General features: G+C 39.1%; 2 protein-coding genes across 2 annotated transcripts in view; one reads left to right on the top strand and one right to left on the bottom strand.

Moving 5' to 3' along the window:
• The first annotated feature begins 314 nt into the window (after positions 1–314).
• mlana (melan-A) lies at positions 315–4215 on the top strand. Its single transcript, XM_062554053.1, has 5 exons — positions 315–444; positions 670–746; positions 966–1062; positions 1248–1367; positions 3798–4215. The coding sequence occupies exons 2-5, from the start codon at positions 679–681 to the stop codon at positions 3864–3866; spliced, it is 354 nt and encodes a 117-aa protein (XP_062410037.1). The 5' UTR covers positions 315–444; positions 670–678; the 3' UTR covers positions 3867–4215.
• Positions 4216–4446: 231 nt separating this feature from the next.
• LOC134100673 (uncharacterized protein KIAA2026) overlaps positions 4447–19075 on the bottom strand; it is a 73095-nt gene continuing 58466 nt past the window's right edge. Inside the window, exons 4-8 of the mRNA XM_062554037.1 lie at positions 18778–18857; positions 9604–9693; positions 8759–8874; positions 8406–8590; positions 4447–8325 (exon numbers count right to left, since the gene is read on the bottom strand). Coding sequence (XP_062410021.1) covers positions 5000–8325; positions 8406–8590; positions 8759–8874; positions 9604–9693; positions 18778–18857 — 3797 coding nt within the window. The 3' untranslated portion in view covers positions 4447–4999. The remainder of the gene's footprint in view (positions 8326–8405; positions 8591–8758; positions 8875–9603; positions 9694–18777; positions 18858–19075) is intronic.

The following is a 19075-nucleotide window of genomic DNA, read 5'->3' as shown; positions in this document are numbered from 1 at the left end:
TCAAGTTAGGTATAGCCTACTTGGAGTTACTGAACACATTAATTATAGGTCAATCTTCAATTTAATCAGTGTAGACCTAGGCCTAAAAACCTTAATTAATGTAGGATTACACTTGTCATGTCAATACTGACTGCTGTGAAATGGTCTAAACTTGTTCTTAATTCTATGGGGCTTTTATAGAGGCTACAAGAGTCATCAGACCATTTTCATAAATCCATGTGGTCTTCTGAACCACAGGGTCTGTCACGCTAATTAGTTCGCTTCAATGGCTTGGATTGAGTGCCGAACCCGTGACGGTCATGAGGATTTCTGCTGTGAGGTTTACCCTCCTAGAGCCTTGCGAGTAGAGATTTAAACTAAGGCCAGTGGAAGCAGTGGACAGGCTTCTCTGAGACGCTCTGCACTTACACCCATTTCCTTCCTAAATCTAATTATCCATTCAAGGTAGGCTATGCTTTCGTTTTCTACCCAGTCACGATGCTATTTGAGATGCACACACCAGTTTCATTTAATTTATCTAAGTATACCTTTGCCGCCTGTTGAGTTTTTGACTAAGACAGCAGGCCTGGCTTTAGGCTAATGGAAAATGCTTGATGGCTAGTAGGCTACGTAAACGTAACGTAAACCATAACTATTCTTCAGCCAGGCTAATGGCCTATTTCTTTTCAGCTGATCAGAATGCCACGCGGCGATTTCAGTGTCCACTTTGCAAGCAGAGGACGGGGTGGTAATGTTCGGGCTGAAGAGTCAGTAGCTCTCTAATTTTTCAGATTATGTTAAAGCCTTCTCGTCCATTTTGTATTGTTCACTGTGCCTGTATTTTACACTTATTGTTTGAAAAAGCAGAATAATTCAGAAAATAAGTTGAATATAAATTAAGTTGTTTATCGTTGCATGCAGTAGGCAACAATGTTGTGAGTCTGACCCACAAAGATTTAAGTAGCCTGTGTTTGTGTGCTGTGCAGAGCCGCAGGCATAGCTCTTCTGGTGGTTATTTTGGTGGCACTTCTTATCTTGGGATGCTGGTACTTCAGAAGGCGAAGTGGTTACAAAATCATACGGGTAAGATGTGCCATAATATATCACTATCCTGAACAATAAGCTATTCCATTTAGTCTAGTTTGGTCCCCTCCTCCACAGGTCTGTTCAGCATAGGCCCATTAAACACCTGTTTAGGGTATTGCTGAGAGAAATATGTTGTCTTTCTTTGGGAGAGTGGAAACAACTTTTCTTCATGTTCACAACAGAGTCCCAGGAGCAATGCACAGCCATGGAGAACAACATTGAGTACAGGCCAATACAGTGAAGGCGGAGCTGCAGTTGAGAATAAAGTACCATTGAATGACTTCAGTAATCTGCAACCTGTGGTAGGTTTATTAAAAGTGCTTTATGATGATTATTAAGCAGAATTGTGTCTCTGCTGTGAATCATCCTGACAAAAACTGTAAAATCATTGTTAAAGGTAACATTAGGCTACTACGACAACTCACAGAATGCTGGCAAGGCCAGTTGTTCCTCAATCCTGCTTTGTGGGATGAGGAAGGCACGTGGACTATTGCAATGCTGTCAGTAGAAAAGCAATTGTGTTACATTGCTGGTGGAATTTAGGGGAGGGGGATTTGGAATAAGCACACTGTAATCACTCTTAAAAGTGTTTTGATCATAGTTCATACATTTAAAATCTCACTATAAACGAAGATCTCTATACTCTTCATTACATTTTCAGCAGTATGTAGTGATAAAAGTATAAAGGCCTAGGTGCACTTGATTATAATCCATTACAATCTGGAGTTAGTAGATAGAATCACTAAAGGAGATATTTCAAAACTTCATAGAAGCACTATACATTACTCTCAAAATCTTTAAAAAAAAAAAAAAAAAAAAGTTTTGGAATATAGTAACATACAGTATTACCTTGTGTTCTCTGCTCTAGCTTGTAATGGAATTTTCAGAAAGCGGCTGAAGACTCATCTGTTTACCTTGTATCTAATTAATTAGCCTACTTCTCTTTACAATCATGTTCTCTTTTATATGTTAGTAACCTAGTAAAACTGTTAAAGGAACAGTTCACCGTTTTTTCATATTAAACTATGTTATTCCCTTAACTAAGACGAGTTGATACATACCACTCACGTTTCAATGCGTGCACTCACTGGCTCTGGCGCGTGGCGCAACTTTGATAGCACTTAGCTAGCCCAATGCATTCATTACGGATCCAAACAGAGATGAAGTTAGAAGCGACCAAACACCTCCATGTTTTCCCTATTAAAATACAGTTACATGAGTAGTCACACGACCAAGTATGGTGAGACAAAATAAAACGTGGTGCATTTCTAAGCAGGTAAGAGGGATAACTATATTGTGTGGCGCAGTAATATCCTCACTCTTGCACTTTCAGTTTCACTTTGGAGTGAGGATATTACTGCGCAGAGTCTAAGTGCTCCCAATGTTATTCCGCCACACAATATAGTTATCCCTTTTACCTGCTTATAAATGCACCACGTTTTATTTTGTCTCACCATACTTGGTCGTGTGACTAGGCCTACTCGTGTAACTCTATTTTAATAGGGAAAACATGGAGGAGTTTGGTTGTTCTAACTTCATCTCTGTTTGGATCCTAATGAATGCATTGGGCTAGCTAAGTGCTATCAAAGTTGCGCCGCACGCCAGAGAGAGTGAGGGCACGCATTGAAACGTGAGAGGTTTGTATCAACTCGTCTTAATTAAGGGAATAAGTAAGGGATAACGGCCGACGAGGTGACCGGTTCGATGGAAATAACTGCTAGGTGAAGGTCTAGAACTCCGGCGACGTGCGAAGCACGGAGAATATGCATTGTGAATATGCTACAATGTTGCTATGTTCTGAACGTCTGTGTTTCAGCTTGGATGCAACGGGACAGTTCATTTAAACTTCGCAACGAGTTTGGCGAATTAATATTTAAGTGTGATACGGGCAACACATTGGAACTACTTTGAAGGTAGCAGGTTATACGAAGTTAATGGCCACCCCATCAACCAATCAGAGAAGAGAATTCCATTGTTGAGGGAGATAACATAGTTTAATATGAAAAACCGGTGAAGTGTTCCTTTAATATGTTGGCTTTGTTGAATAAGGAAAGTTAAGAGTATGGCCACAAAGCTACTACAAAAAAAGGCTAAAGCTTACTTAATCAGTGTAGAGGTCACTTAATTATTCATGAGGGGGTGCTAGATCTATTGAACTTGTCCATTGTATTCCTTAGTCTAATTCTAGGGTTAATGGGGTTGTAAAATAGCATCTGAGCATGTTTTTTTTTTTTACAAACCAATGGTGTGTACCTTCTTTCAGAGAACAACATAAAATCGTCTGTTCATCCATTGTCATCTGAGTGTTATGTCTAACACTCTGTAAAGCGCCTTGAGACATGTGTAATGTATTGGCGCTCTATAAGCGACATTAAATTGAAATTGAAATTGTAATGTATTGCTATAGTTTTTATGTAGGCTATTTGACTTTAAATTATTATTTCAATGATAATGTAAAATGTATTGTTATTTTTGTAATGTAAGATCTTATGATATACAGCGCTGCCTCAGTAAAAGTGGCCCTGATCAATCGCTACTCTTTTAGCTTATCAACAAAGGTTACTTGTGCTCCAGCTTCCTTCAAAAGCACTGATTTATATACTTGATTGTCTGATGACGTCAGATGGCAACAAGCCTTTGGCAGCATCAAAGACTAGATCTTTTTAAAAAGGCATATTTACAAGGGATTAACATGACATAAGATGATATCTTTGTTTCCATTTTAACTCTAGGTACCCAACGCCCCTCCAGCCTACGAGAGGATAGTTTCAAGCCCGCCACCGCCACCTTATTCACCTTGATATGGAGGCGTCACCTCAAAGACCTTATTTTTATTCTAAATAAGTACATTGATGATAAAAAAAAAAAAATTGGTCACACTTTACTTGGATAGTCCATACACAGACTATTTACAGATGCTCTGATGATAAACAAACTTTTTCTAAACTACAATTGATGGTTAAGGTAGTGGGAGCTAGACCTGCCCTTACATTTTACATACTCAACTCAAATCTTAATCATAATTTTAATCTAAATCTTGAATTGTATTGGATGTACCCTTTCTTGTAAATGTATATTGCATTAGTTTAGCATCTTTCACAAAATATACAGAAATTACGTTGGAATACAAACACCTCTGCAACACCATAATAGAGTATCAGCGGTCTCATTTGTGCACATCAATTTACATAGAGAAATATGTGTCAGTCTATGCTTTAGGTGAATTTCAAGGGCACATACATTAAATTGATGTTGGATGTTAATCTTGAAAACACTCCTGATTTCATTTTAACATCAGCAACTGTATCAGAGTGCAAAGCACTTTGTTTATTTCAATGTAATGTCTGCAAAAATGGAAGTGGTCCAAAATATCCACAATACTTGAAAGAAAGTAATAAATAACTTTACTTAGGCATTTAGTGACTTGAAACCTTAGGAGCATACGATTACATAGTCTTGTAACCCATTTCCAGAAATTGTGTGTCTACTGTTAGACACAGGCCTTACATAAAAGATAAATTAACTAATTTTCAGTACAAATACATCATGAAGTTCACTAAATTGAAACAGTAAGAAAATAGATGCCAGGGTCTCTCGAAACTATGCAATCATTTTCAAGACTGTGTATGGACTTTTAAATAATCCTCCCTATATTTTGTATGTTTTACATATGGGTCCTACTTCTTAACATTAAATGTAATTTAAAAAAAATCCTGACCACAGTTTAACATAAGTTACTGGCCTCATGATTCTTTCAAGCATCAGAGTATATTTTATAAAATAATTAACATGTAAGACCTGTTTGCCTAAATGTGTCCATATACACTTGGTGCATGGAGAGGCATTTTTGCTTCTGCTTCAACAGTCAGATTTGGGGGTTTAGATATTTCCACCACACAAGTTTCATTTTACTGTCTGTTACACATACTCCTTTTCATGTGTTGGGTCCTGCTTGGGTGGGCTGTGGCAAAACACCTAAAGTGGTGAAGGCCAAGCCATTCGCTGCTGCAGGTACAGTAGGTATGGTAGCAAGAGCAGCATTTCTGATGGTGTTCAAAATGGCTCCATCTGGACTGACCATAAGTCTATTGTGTGAGAAGCTTGTTAGTGCAGATGGAGCAGACATCTGTAGTGAAGTCTTTCCCTCATTCTGTGAATAATTAGCTAGAACCACAGACACAGGAACAGATTTTGGTGTGACATGACTAATGTGCTGACATGGGGCCATAATGACTGCGCTGCTTGACGGGGACACAGTTGTGATTGGTGTTGCCTGTCTTTTGTTGAGACTGCTACCAATAGGCCGTACTGTAGCAACAGGCATCGCTTGCATTCTAGATGTTGAGCTGCATGCGAAAGGCATAGTAACGGTTGTCGATACAGAGGTTACAGTCCCTAACGGAGCCACCATAGACACCAGATGGGTTTTAGGTGCTGTGCTCACAGATGGTCTATGCAAAGAGGACTGTTTTGCTGTAGCAAAGGGGCTTCCTTGTATCTGTGAGGGTGCAGTGGACATCTGTGTGACACTGTTGGTTAATACTTGAATGGATGTAGTAGTTGAAAGATTTCCTTCAGAGGTCAACAGAGAGGGAAACTTCGATGCACTTGACATGTTCTGTTTCCCTGTGGACACAGCTGCTCCTAATAAATGAGGAATATGTGCAGTGCAACTTGATGCTGCTCCCACAGGTGTTGCTGGTGGACAAAGAGCAACAGGCACAGGTCCTAGTTGGCCCACTTTTACAGCAGTAGATGCAGGTAGTTTAAGCACTGCATGAGGGGACTGGGTTATTGATGTCAAAACTCTGTGTCCTTGCAATGATGGTAAAACTGGCATAGAGACAGGAATACTACCCCCTGTAGGAGGAATTGCTTTGGTTAGATTAGCAGTCTGTCGAGGTTCTGAAGCAGACAAGGGGCTAGAAATCAGTAAAACATGACTGCCAGGTCCAAGACCCTGGGCAGGCACAACAAATCGAGCATTGTTGATGAGGATCTGGGTGCCAGGAGCAAGAGGAGCAGTAGTGTTTATCACTATTTTCTGGTGCATGGGTGTAGTTGAAGATTTGGGTTCAGCTGGTGGTCTAATGGAGGAGGTTTGAGAGGCAACAGAGTTAACGGTTTGTACCACAGTTCTCCTACCCACTGAAAGGGGGGGGACAACCCTGAATGGTATCACTGGTGAAGATTTAAGAGGGGATTGTGTTGATACAGGGGTAGGAATATGTGATGCTCCCAACAGACCAAGGTCTTTTTTTTTAAAGTTAACTGAACTCTGCACTGCTGTCTTGCAAATACTGGGGACTGAAAGAGGCACTACTGAGGAAGGGACATCCTTCAGTTTGGCAGAACTGAGCTCCGGTGGAACTAGATGATCTGCAGTCAATACAAGTGAAGGACTTCTAGAACGATTAGAATGAGCTTTTCTTGCAGCATTTGCCTTTAGACTGCCACTTGTAACACTCGGAACAAATACAAAACTACTTGAACTTGTTGCAACTGCTCTGGAAACACAGTCTGGAAAAATCTTTGTAGATACTTCAGATAGTCTAAATTTGCTGCTGGGGACTGGAGAATCAGTAGACAATAGTGTATGCAACCTATGAGGTATATCTGGGTCCTCAGTTATTACACTGCTGCCATCAGTATGGTTAAGATTTCGATATATGGATTCAGCATTTGAGACAGCAGTTGATCCTGTAGTTGAGGACTCAGGAAACAAAGTCTGCTTTGGAATGATAACTGGAGAGAGAGATGGAACAGACTTCTGACTAATAAACATAAGTCTTGATCCTTGTGGCACAGATGTGACAGTGGAGTGTGTAGTGTTCTTTGAAGAGTCACCAGTTGAGGGAGTAACTAGGAAAATCTTTTTCAATGGAATCCGATCTGTAACCCTGTGTTCTGGATGTGCCTGGATTACACGTTTGCTCTGGGTGATCTGCCGAGTTTCTGCTGATACTATTGCATTAGCTTGTGAGATAACAGGTATCATGCAATTACTATTGACACTTTGAGTAGCTATGCTAGAGGAACTCGAAGAGGCATTAGCTGGGTTTGCTAGACAAGGAGATGTGAATGTTAGAGTAGAAGGCTGAGATACTGTGGTACTTGTCATGTTTTCTGCTGACAAGGGCACTGCTACAGATGGTGAAGATGTGGACACCAAGAGAGCCTGGAATTGTGGAGAAAGAGTGAAAACAGGATTGGCAGCCAATGTACCAGGTGTGTCAGAAGTCTGGACTTTAACAACTCCAGTATTTCCACCTCTGGTTGTGACAAGAATAGATTGTGAATCTCTGATGCACACAGTCTTCAGCTCCTGCCTGATGTCGCCAGCTTCACTAGGACTTGGATCTGTACTGAAACCCAAATGGGACCTATTTGAATTTGCAACTTTCAGAGGTCTGTTACCCTGTAAGGTCAATGTAGATGGAGTATGCAAATTCAAGGAGACTGATGGAGAGGGCACCCACTTATCTTGGGAATCTTTAAGTGGAGCTACATGTTGAACAGGTACACTGAAGACTGGAGTGTTAGTGAAGGACATTTTACATCCAGGGCTTCTCTCTTGTTCCATGGAGTCACAGTTTTCTGATTTTTCAATTAGCATATTTGTAGGCAAGATCACTACCTTCTGCATTGTTTTTTCTCCATTTTTCTGATCCATCACTGGTTGGACTGTAAACTTCAGTGGACTGCCATCCCTCTTGATAAGACCCAATCCCCCTGGTACCTTGTACACCATCTGCAAAGGACTTCTAGGAACGGTTGCAGATTTAGATGTGATGGGTAGCCTGATAGATGGGGCTGGTTTAGGGAGTTCAGTTTGAGGGGTTTGTGGGAGTTCATTGGCCTGTGCAAGAGGGGAAACCTTGCTTTCATACTGGCTCATATGATGAATAGCCTTTGCTGGAGCTTGTTGAATTAAAGTCACTTTGTTTCCCACACTCTTTGCAAGCAATGCTTGAATTGGTTTGTAGCCTCTATGGACACCTGCCATGGGTATGTTCAAAGCAGGGTTTGTCTCAGAGAACTGGTGGTTGGGTGCAGTGGAGTTTTCATTTCTGGGATTGTCTTCCATTTTGTCTTCTGTGCTCACCTTGATCTTCTTGTTTTGATTGGGATCCTCATCAATATTGCAAGTTCGGCGTTTAGAGCTATGTATGGAAGGTTGGTACTCAGTAAGAGGGAAGAGGTCCCGTCTGACTACAGCGATGCACCCCATAGTTTGTGCCTCTAGTTGCTGTGGTCCATCTGCAAAAAAACAGTGATGTGTTCAGAAATCACATGAACTGCAAATAATACAATCAATTGTGATGGAAAAACTTACATACCAACTGCTGTATCACCAGGTTTCTCCTCTTTGTTATTCTCATCAGTCTCCATGGGGAAATCCATTGGGGAGTTTACACATTTGTGTGGCCTTAACTCCTCCTCCTCCACCAGTAATTCCTCTCTAACAAAAACATCATAATCTGGATGTTTTCTGAAATCATCATAGTCCTTCTTCAATCGTACCCTGAGAGGGAAATAACACAAAAGCAAAAGTTACAAATATAAATACAGAGAAATAATAATAATAATAAAAAAGAACACAGAGCAGTACTCCCATTGTAAACATAACAAAACAAGACAATCAAGACAATTCCAGTTCAACAGAAGAGAAAAGACAGTTGTTCTTCCAAACCTGTTCTTCTGAAAGGCTTTGATGAGTTTTGGTTCCCATGGCGACAGCTCATTAAGTAGTCTAATGAGAGTGATGTGTAGCTCTTTCACAGCCTCTCTTCTGTAATGCCACCTCCCCTAGGATGAAATACATGGTTACATGTTCTTGTAAATTCACAATAAAACACATCTTGAAAAAGGCTAACGTGGTGGGGAAAATGAATGTGCAAATAAATTACAAAGCTTCTTAACCATCACTACCTCCCTAATGAAACTGTGTTGTTATAGTTGACAATTATGTATGGACATCAATGAGGGACACAAGGTAAGCACTAGAAAATTTACTCACCTACATTTTCACCTAAACCTACAGTTATCTAGCCAATATGTTACTGTCAGTAAAGGGGGGATATTTGCAATTAAATATACAGTGGGTTGCAAAAGTGCCCTTGAAATTCATCACCATTTTCACATTTTTAAAAGATGTTTAAATATATTTGCCGAATTATTATTGTGAACATTTTTATTTGTTATCAAAAAGTATGACCCCATAAATGCCCACCTGAAGCCTCACTATTAGATCAAAACCTACTCTAAACTACTCTAAAGCACCACAGTCCATTCCCTATCAATCTAGATGTTAAGACAGATCTAGACATTTAAGGTTGATATCACACTATAGGCACAGAAATAGAAAGAAAATAATAAGGTAGAGTAAACAGTGTTTCAAAGGATAAAATGAATACATTGTTATCTTTTATAACAAAAATACCTCACACATGGTCAATGGGATATGTGGCAAAGTGCATTTTAAAGACAGTTAACCTATGTATAATATGTAAACCACAATAACTGTGCCTTTCTTACAGATTTCTTTTTTGTGCTTTCCAACTCATCCATCTCATCTTCCGTTTTACTAATGAGCTCCCTCAATTCCTCCAAACTGGTACAGACCAACTGCAAAGAGAAAGAAATCTGAGTTTGATTATTTGTTTGTGTACATATATACCAGTTACCAGTTTTATGTATGTTTATGTAAAAACCTTTGTGTACCGCCGATGCTCCTGTGTGCCCAAGACGAATTTCTTGGGCGTCGTCAATAGTCTGGCTATCAGCAGACTAAGCTCAATCTTTAAAGATTGTACATTAGTCTGTGGAGTCTGCGTTTTATTTCTACTGCACAAGAGGCATAATCAATGGGCATCATTAAAATGACTCTACGTATTTCGATAGTCCTTCACCCAATCAGACCAACGATCTGGGTGTGCCTGGTGGATAGGCGAGTTTGTGATTGGTTCCAACAAATGTGGATAGGAAGTAGAAGAGATAAATGTGAAGGTTTGTGCAGGTGCTTTCCCCAATGAAATTCTACTGTGTTGACAAGTGAGAAACAAAACTTCCTGTGCCCTTTAAATGAACATGCAAAATACACAATTGCAACATATAGTGGGTCTACATCCCTAAATAGAGAGCTCTCTCACTAGACATCACTTTAGATTAAATGCGTCTTTTAAAATTGAGTGTAGCACTCTAGAATCTTTGGTTTACACTACGGTATGACGCTAGCAAAAGCCTGACGTTAAACGAAATTAGCTAAACGTAAGCAGCAGGCTAACAGTATAAGTTAGTTTCACTGGCAGCAAATACATCAGACCAGACGTTATTAGTGGGTACAACAATGGTATAATCAGATAGTAAATAGCTTAGTAGCTTACTATCCACTTTTGACAAATCCAAGCTAAATAATGTCACACAACTGACATTTCAACAGATTCAGCAGTCATTTACCGATATCAGCAGCCATGTTTGTTTTGTTTTCACAGCTGTCTCAGACATTGCCGCAAAGGATTATGGGTAGAAGGAAGCTTGAAGCGTACAGATGGTACGGGTTGAGAATGCTCCTTTCTTTGCCGCACATCGGGAATCCCGAGGGGGCAACATAAGACCGCCCTAATAACATGCAGGTTAGAAAAACACGATAAAACCCAAAGACACCGCGCTGGTGAGAAGCGGAGAAAAGAGACATGACACTCAGCATCTCAGATGGCAGTTGCAGAGTTTTCGAATGTTTTACAACCCAGCTGGTATCCGCCGTTCATTCCGATATATCCCCACTCGGCGGTATTTAACTTTTTTTTCAAACAACGTGCCATTCCGACATGAGGTCATTAATAGGCTATCAATGTCATAACTATTAGGCTATCATTAGGCTTACTAGGCATGGCATAGATCTGGACCTCATCAGTTTTGAGAGCTGGAAATACATGTGTTTGCTAAATATCGGCATTGTTGTGCATGCGTGCGCGACTCGGGGAAGTGAAAGCAGTTCTGTATAGACATTGCAAGTTTTCATGGTGATCATCGGCGCAGCTGTAGCTGATTGTGAAAGCCGATTGGAAATACATTAGTTTAGAGAGAACGTTTCAACTATGTTTGCCATGGTGGACAAAAACACGAAAATAAAACAATAGCCTAAATAACTCAGTGTTTCCCCTACAATGTATTCTGCAGTGGCACAGCACCACAGCTGGATTTTCAGCACCACTGCAACATCTTCACATGATGTTACCACAATTAGGCCTACTTCCACATTCTAAAAGCACAACAGCCAACGTCATCGTTGAAATTAGGGTACTTGACAGACCCTAGCACCACTGCTGTAAAAAATTCTAGGGGAAACACTGTAACTGTAGTGCATAATGGACACGGCTCTATCCTAAATACTTTTCGAGGTTCGCCATTTGGTAACATGCCTATCCTTGCTGACAATAATTTAGATTGAGCACAACTTAAGTTGCACGAAGAGAACATACAGTCCTAAGCCTATCATATACAGCCTGGCCAATTAATATCCTATATTGTAGATGTGTAGTTGGGCACGAATGAATGGGTTTGCCCTTAGTTATGGAGGCGTGGGGAGAGTGCGCGGCAGCTATTGTTATGTATGGAGCCGGTTTAACAAAGTTTCGTGCGTTATAGATTCCTGCATGCTGCATTACCGTGACCCTTACCTTGAGGATGATTTTTTTCTCATTGGAATACAGCAGGACAGGATGCCTTTTATCTAACAAACGCAAAAGCTGAGATTGTTGGAAGGACTAGGCTACTCAACTAACTTGTTTTTCGTTTCTGGGAGATCTCGTTATCGTTTTGGACTGTCGGATTCTTATGCTTATTGTTTGGACTTATGGACAATCAATGAATTTTGAGGGGTGGTTGTTAGTGCTTTACAAAGCAAACATAAAAAAAATCGCAAAACTGAGAAAATCTTTCATTTTTTTAATACATCTATTTTTGGAGCGATTTATGCCTCTTCTTGATGGGTTCCGGAGAGGTTCGCAGCGTGGGATTTGAAGCCTGGTCGCCGTCGTGCGACATAGGCGCCTCAACCAGTTGCACCACAGCTTGAGTCTTATTATTTTCTTGCGCCTATGCATATTTTCTATCCTTTGGTTTGGAGAGTAATCCTCATGAAAATGTAGGCTGTATGCCTACTTTTGCGGGGGGCAGAGACATTTTTCAAAGTTAATACCTAGGCCCTCTACGAAATAGAGCTTACCATGCCTTACCAGTGCATGGCTTTGAATATTTTAACAGTTGCCAACAAATATAAGGGATTCATTCAACAAATATAAGGGATTCAGTCAGTCGAGTTTATTTGATATTCGCGGCATGCACTTGAAACGCCGATCAAAAGTTCTGACATGTTAAACTGACGTTAGTCATTAATTCACCACATGAAAAATGCTGTCGTATAGCTTGACGCACAGTAGCCTACGGTTGTCTATGCCTATCTCTGAATCAACATGAACATGCATACCGAGATCTATATAAAGTTGCTAGAAATGTATTTTGCGGAGCTAGGCCTAGGCTACTAGTCGATGGTTAGCACCCTCACTGCCCTATTGCATATCTGACCATCCATTGTTACAATGTTACAAAATGCGCAATCTTCTCCGTGCATGTAGCCTACGGTTATAAGTAAAGTGACAAGCGTAGACATGTATTAAAGAGATTTCTATTAAATACATTTTATTTTCAGTTGTCAAAAGTGGTGGGGACAAAATCTGTGATAACAAAAAGTGCTGCTGGGTACATGTACCCAGCGTCGCCGGTTAAAATGAACGCATGCCTCCGTTTTAAAATAGCCTATAAACATTTCGGTAACACTCCATAATAAGGGTCCTTAAAGGTAGGGTATGGAATGAGCTTTTTTGGTCATTTTTGCAAAATCACTTGAAATCCTATTCCTAACCCACTTACAGCCACTGAGTTGGAAGTACTGAAATGGAAATTAAACATGTCAATCATCTGCAGAACGGGCAGGGCTCGAAAAACTCCAGCCAATAGAATTCCAAACCCCATACCATCATTTCACAGCTCATTTGTCAATCTAACGGTCTTCCTCTTCCTCCTCCTCCTCCCCCTCCCCCTCCCCCCCGCACGCGCGACCCGATCGTGCACATAGCACGAAAGCTGTTGACCGCGAATCAGTGCTGAAAGTGAAACGAAACTAACTAGGCCTGCTACACGTCCCACAATGTTCCCCTCAAATTGTATGTGTCACTTCATTTCTATACATAGTAAGGCAGCGGATACCTACGGAAACTCAATCACCCACGCAATAAATAAGCTATGTAGCAAAAATTACATTTTACCGTGACTCGAAGAGTGTTGTAAACATGAAATCGAAACTTAACCGCTTGGAGCTACAGTGGAATAGGCGAACCAGCGGGCCAGCACTAAACTCGGATATTTCAGAAGATAAACGCCCTGGTAAGAACCAAACCAGATTCTGTTCAAATATACACACCTATGGCTACTGAAAGATGTAAGGTAGCCTATATCAAATGTTATTTTGGTGTATTAAAATGCATCGTTGTTTTAGAATTTCCGAACGAAAGGGCTGGTAGACTAAGGTGCTTTTACCATAATGGCTATAAAATCATCTACCTTGTCTGATTTGTGGAACTATTACCTACAACCCTTTGGAGGTGAATAAAGAATGTAATTGGGGAAGTTGATGTGGGCGATTGTATGGAGACTAGAGCTCATAGTGCTGTAGACGCCAGGCTGGCATTTCATTTAGCCTGGCTCGCTCTCGCGCATAATTTTCGTTGGTGCATGGAGGGCGGGACTTGAGGTTGTATGTATTCAAAATCTGCCGGCCGTTTTGCGAATTCCGTACCCAACCTTTAATAAATAGCAAACTAATCATTAACTAACCCTTTGTTAATATATGTTAATTGTTACTAAAATATCTATTTGCCACAAGTTAATGTTTTTTTCATCATTAATTAAATATTAGTTGTTTGCATATAAACTGTATGTTAATGTTTTTAACAAATAGAAAGCAATCTATTAACTAATATTGTGTTATTAGTTAACTAAATGTTGTTTTGGCACTAATTAACAGTTATATTTCTTACATTAGAATGTTAGATGTTTATTTACAAACTAGGCTAGGCTATATGTTAAGTTAATGACATATTATTATTAACTAATTGTTATTAAACTGTGTTTCTGCCTTCATCCCAATATGAACCACTCCTCATAGGACCCTTATAGGCCAGTCAATCTAGCGTTTGACCCATAACTAATTGCAATAGTAATCATTCCACGTTTTTTGTGATCCCTAGGTATATCTAATTAACATATCAAAAATCTACCCGTTTATATTTAGTGGAACATACTTTTTTTCAATGTCAAAGGTAGCAATTTCCAATGCATTTTGCCATTGGGATTTACTACTGGTGAAATGGGTAACATTTTAAACTATAGATATCAAATTGAAACTTTCACAGTTATTTACTCACATTAAGGCAAAGATTTTTTGTATTGCAAGTTTTCTGAAATGTGATGTTTAGATATGCAAATGAGACCAGTTTTACCTAAATATGCAATAATTTGCATATATTTCTAGAAAACTAAATCTGAACAATAGGTACAGTCAGCTTCAAAATCATTGCTGCATTTTGCTTCTATATTGGATACCAAAAGCCTATGCAAAGGGAATATTAGATATTACTTCATATCACCTCAGAAATGAAGAAATCAAGTCAAGTCAAAATCAATGCGTTTCAATGGAAGTACATTATAGAACAAATGATTTTCAGTGATAAGGTATGATGGAAGTATCTCAAGTCACATGCCAAGTCACATAAGGAAGATATTGACCTTTAGACAACATATCAAGTGAGTTGGCATGCACTGAGATACTTCCATCATACCATATCATTGACAATCATTTGTTCTATAATGTACTTCCATTGAAACGCATTGATTTTGACTTGACTTGATTTCCTCATTTCTGAGGTGATATGAAGTGATATCAAATATTCCCTTTGCATAGGCTTTTGGTATCCAATATAGAAGCAAAATTCAGCAATTATTTTGAAGTTGACTGTACCTATTGTTCAGATTTAGTTTTCTAGAAATATATGCAAATTATTGCATATTTAAGTGAAACTGGTCTCATTTGCATATCTAAACATCACATTTCAGAAAACTTGCAATACAAAAAATCTTTGCCTTAATGTGAGTAAACAACTGTGAAAGTTTCAATTTGATATCTATAGTTTAAAATTTTACCCATTTCACCTGTAGTAAATCTCAATGGCAAAATGCATTGGAAATTGCTACCTTTGACCTTGAATAAAAGTATGTTCCACTAAATATAAATGGGTAGATTTTTAATATGTGATGCAGGAGGGTTTACGGATCAATAAAAAGTATGAACCATTACTATTGCAATTAGTTTAAGTTTTGGCCCTTTTTTGAGCTAGATTGACTGGCCTAGGAATATTTTGGTATTTTACACTTTAAGCCCGTTTTCTGTATTGCCTAGCATGCAAACGATTGTTTGACACCAACATTTCGACGATTGAGCCTGTGTCTGCAATTTGGCAGCTTTAGAATCTTCTCTGCATGGCTTTAACATTGCTCCCTATGTGCATAAACTATTCTGTCCTTAAAACACCCCTAAACGTACGTTTTAAAAAAATGTGCAACTCACCGAATGGTTACTGGTCTTCAACGATATTCTGTAGCAAGTTTCGCAGCGAAATTCAACTTCTGTTGTGTTATATTATAAGGTTCACCAATGTCCTGAAAGATGTAGGCTAGCCCATTGAGGGGTCATCCCTATGTTCCCCGGGTCCTATGTTCCCCGTTTTTCCCCAAAAGGGTCCTATGTTCCCCGGTTTCCATACATACCGGGGAACATAGGACCCTTTTTAGGAAAAGCGGGGAACATAGGACCCTTTCTAAAATGTAAGAAAAAAAGGGTCCCATGTTCCCCGGTCCCATACAAAGTGGGGAACATAGGACCCGGGGAACATAGGACCTGGGGAACATAGGTACGCTCCCCAAATTGATGCGAAAACTAGCCTACACTAAAGAAGTCAGTGCAAATCAATCCTGTATGCAAAGAGGACATTATTATTTTTATTGCCTGTCTCTCATTCTGTCTTTCTCTCTCATACTCTCCCTCGTGCTCTGTCTCTCTCACTCTGTATGAAAGACTCTATTTTGTAGAGGGTGTGGTTGCCTAGAAACGTCCTCCTGTGTACTTTAGCCTCATGTTAGTTTTCCTAAGTTACAGCATTGGTGGAGTCCATGGCATTATGTTAGCAGCTATCACTGAACGAGTTTGCTGCCTATTGCCTACAGTTTGAGTTGTGTGAACACCTTGTGTGCGTGCAAAACACGAAGTAAGTGAAAGTAACCGAGATACTTAGGCTGAGTCATGTGTAGGGCCTGTTGTTGGTGGGATATGGATGTGTGTCATGCTCGTTTGGAATGCTAACTTAGCGTTATGCTAAGCGGAGATTAGCCTTAAGGGAAACTTATACTCTCACTTTGGTTAGTAATGTCAATGCATGTATCCTGTCTTATGTTGTGTGTGTGATTGAGATATGGTTATGTTCATAGAATATAACAAAGATATCAGCTATTCAGTTCATTTAGGCTATCTTTATGTGACAGTAAATTGCCAATGAGCATTGGATGCAAATGGGGTGCTTAGTTTAACATGTGGCCTGCCTTGTTTATTAGACAGTGATTATGTGGTACAGTGACCGTATTACTAATGATGGCTTCTTTGGTTCCTTACAGACCACACATAACTTTATTGTTGTATGGCAATCGTTGAAGGCAACGCAATAAAAGAAATTAAAGGAAGAAACTGCTTCGATCACGGGTGTGCTAACCGATGCCACTTAGCCTAATCAACTCCATCCAAAACCAACATTTCCATTTCCAAGTCCTTTCCTCACTAACACTTTCTGTCTTTCTCTCTTTTTCTCACTCTCTGGTTGAACCCACTCGCTCTTTCTCTGTTTATTTAATATTTTATACATTCTGTTGTCATTCTAGTTAATCTTTTTTGATCAGTTTAACTATCATTGACTGCGTTAAACATGGTCAGTGTTCAAGGAGACCATCAGGTGAACCATCAGTGGTCAGTGTTCCAGTAGAAAGCAAAAAGCTATTTGAGAGTTATTTGACTTTATGAATAAAGCATTTTCATCCTCCTTCCCAACAATGTGTGCTGAGATCATTCATTTCCAGTGAGAGAGATCCAGTGTAAAATATTTGCTATCGTTGATAAATGTTATAATGAATATTTGTAAATGATTAATAATTACTGTTCCAACTTTATTATAAGGGTCCCCATACTGATAGTTATATATTACTAATGTATTCATTAAGCTTAACCAACTTTATTATAAGGGTCCCCATACTAATAGTTATATATTACTAATACATTAATTACGCACACTTAACCAACTTTATTATAAGGGTCCTCCATACTGATAGTTATATGTTACTAAAGTATTAATTAAGCTTAACCAACTTTATTATAAGGGTCCCCCATACTAATAGTTGTATATTACTAATATATTAATTACACTTAACCAACTTTATTATAAGGGTCCTCCATACTGATAGTTATATATTACTAATATATTAATTAAGCTTAACCAATTACTACAAGGGTCCTATAAGGAGTGGTTCATATTGGGATAGGTAGAAACACAGTTTAATAACAATTAGTTAAATAATAATATGTCATTAACTTTCATATTAACATATAGTTTGTAAATAAACATTTAACATTTAATGATGGAAGAAATAACTGTTAATTTGTGCCAAAAATACATTTAGTTAACTATTAACAAATATTAATACAATATTAGTTAATAGATTGTTTTCTATTTGTTGAAACATTAACATACAGATTATATGCAAACAACTAATATTTAATTAATGATGAAAAAAACATTCACTTGTGGCAAATAGATATTTTAGTAACAGTTAACAACTATTAACAAAGGGTTAGTTAATGGCTAGTTTGCTATTTATTAAGGACCCTTAACATTTCTATTCCTAGCATATAAATGTAGCCTAATGTCCATCTTGTCCATCTCTTTCGTCTTCGCCTTGACAACAATAGCCTATTCACGGAAATGTGGTCTTGTAACCGTAATGAATTAATCTAAGGTTGCCTATCGAGTCTTTCAGGTTGAATTGAAGGCTATTTCCTTCTGATAGGCCTAGAGGCGATTTTCTTAAACCATTTTCATTAATTTCCACAATGGTTTATTGAAACGTCGTTTGATTAATTTCGCCAGTCATCACCTTCATTTTAATGATTAAATGAGACGGATATGCGGTCTTCATCATTAAATGCCGTTGAAATGTGGGTTGAAACTTTCTGCCACCTGGTGGTTGTTTGGGTACATTGCCTTAAAAAAAATCGTCTTGACAGCCTACGGGATCTCTTCGGGAGTCCCGCGGCAAAAGGTGCATCTAAGCTGCCTTCAAAATTGACCGTTATTCGGGAAATCTAAGATATCTTAGAAGGCAGCAAAAATAATTTTTTCGGTTTCGAACTGCACTTGCTGCCTTGCTCCCTAGTTAGACATCTTAGAAGGCAGCAGTTTTTCCCGTTTCGAACAGAGCCTTGATGTTGACTAATGCTACATCACTTAATACAGTTAGGATTTATATCAATCCCAATATTAATTTGCACAGTACCTTGAATGTGGGATCAAGCGGCAATGACAGATCCTCTTTCTTCTTCTTTCTTGCCATGCTTCTGGATCTGACTTTCTTCCCTGTGAAGGGAGAGCAGCCTATTATTATAAGTAGTTTTCAACGACAGTTACTGTAGCTAAGCTCCCTATAGTGGCCAGAATTAAATTCAAGTCTCTTAGTTTAGTCTATAGGTCATTGACTGGATCTGCTCCCTCCTACTTGAATTCAATGGTCAAGGTTTATATTCCCAACCGCCCACTACGGTCTTCTGAGGAGCGTCTGTTGTGTCGACCAGCTA

Source organism: Sardina pilchardus, chromosome 14 (genome assembly GCF_963854185.1).
Source record: "Sardina pilchardus chromosome 14, fSarPil1.1, whole genome shotgun sequence".
NCBI lineage: Eukaryota > Metazoa > Chordata > Actinopteri > Clupeiformes > Clupeidae > Sardina > Sardina pilchardus.
This window is presented reverse-complemented; position numbering and strand designations above follow the sequence as displayed.

Coding starts and splice junctions, on each gene's coding strand:
- mlana (XM_062554053.1), top strand. CDS start 679: ATGCCACGCGGCGATTTCAGTGTCCACTTTGCAAGCAGAGGACGGGGT. Junction 747..965: donor GGTAATGTTCGGGCTGAAGA/GTCAGTAGCTCT, acceptor TGTGCTGTGCAG/AGCCGCAGGCATAGCTCTTC. Junction 1,063..1,247: donor GTGGTTACAAAATCATACGG/GTAAGATGTGCC, acceptor TGTTCACAACAG/AGTCCCAGGAGCAATGCACA.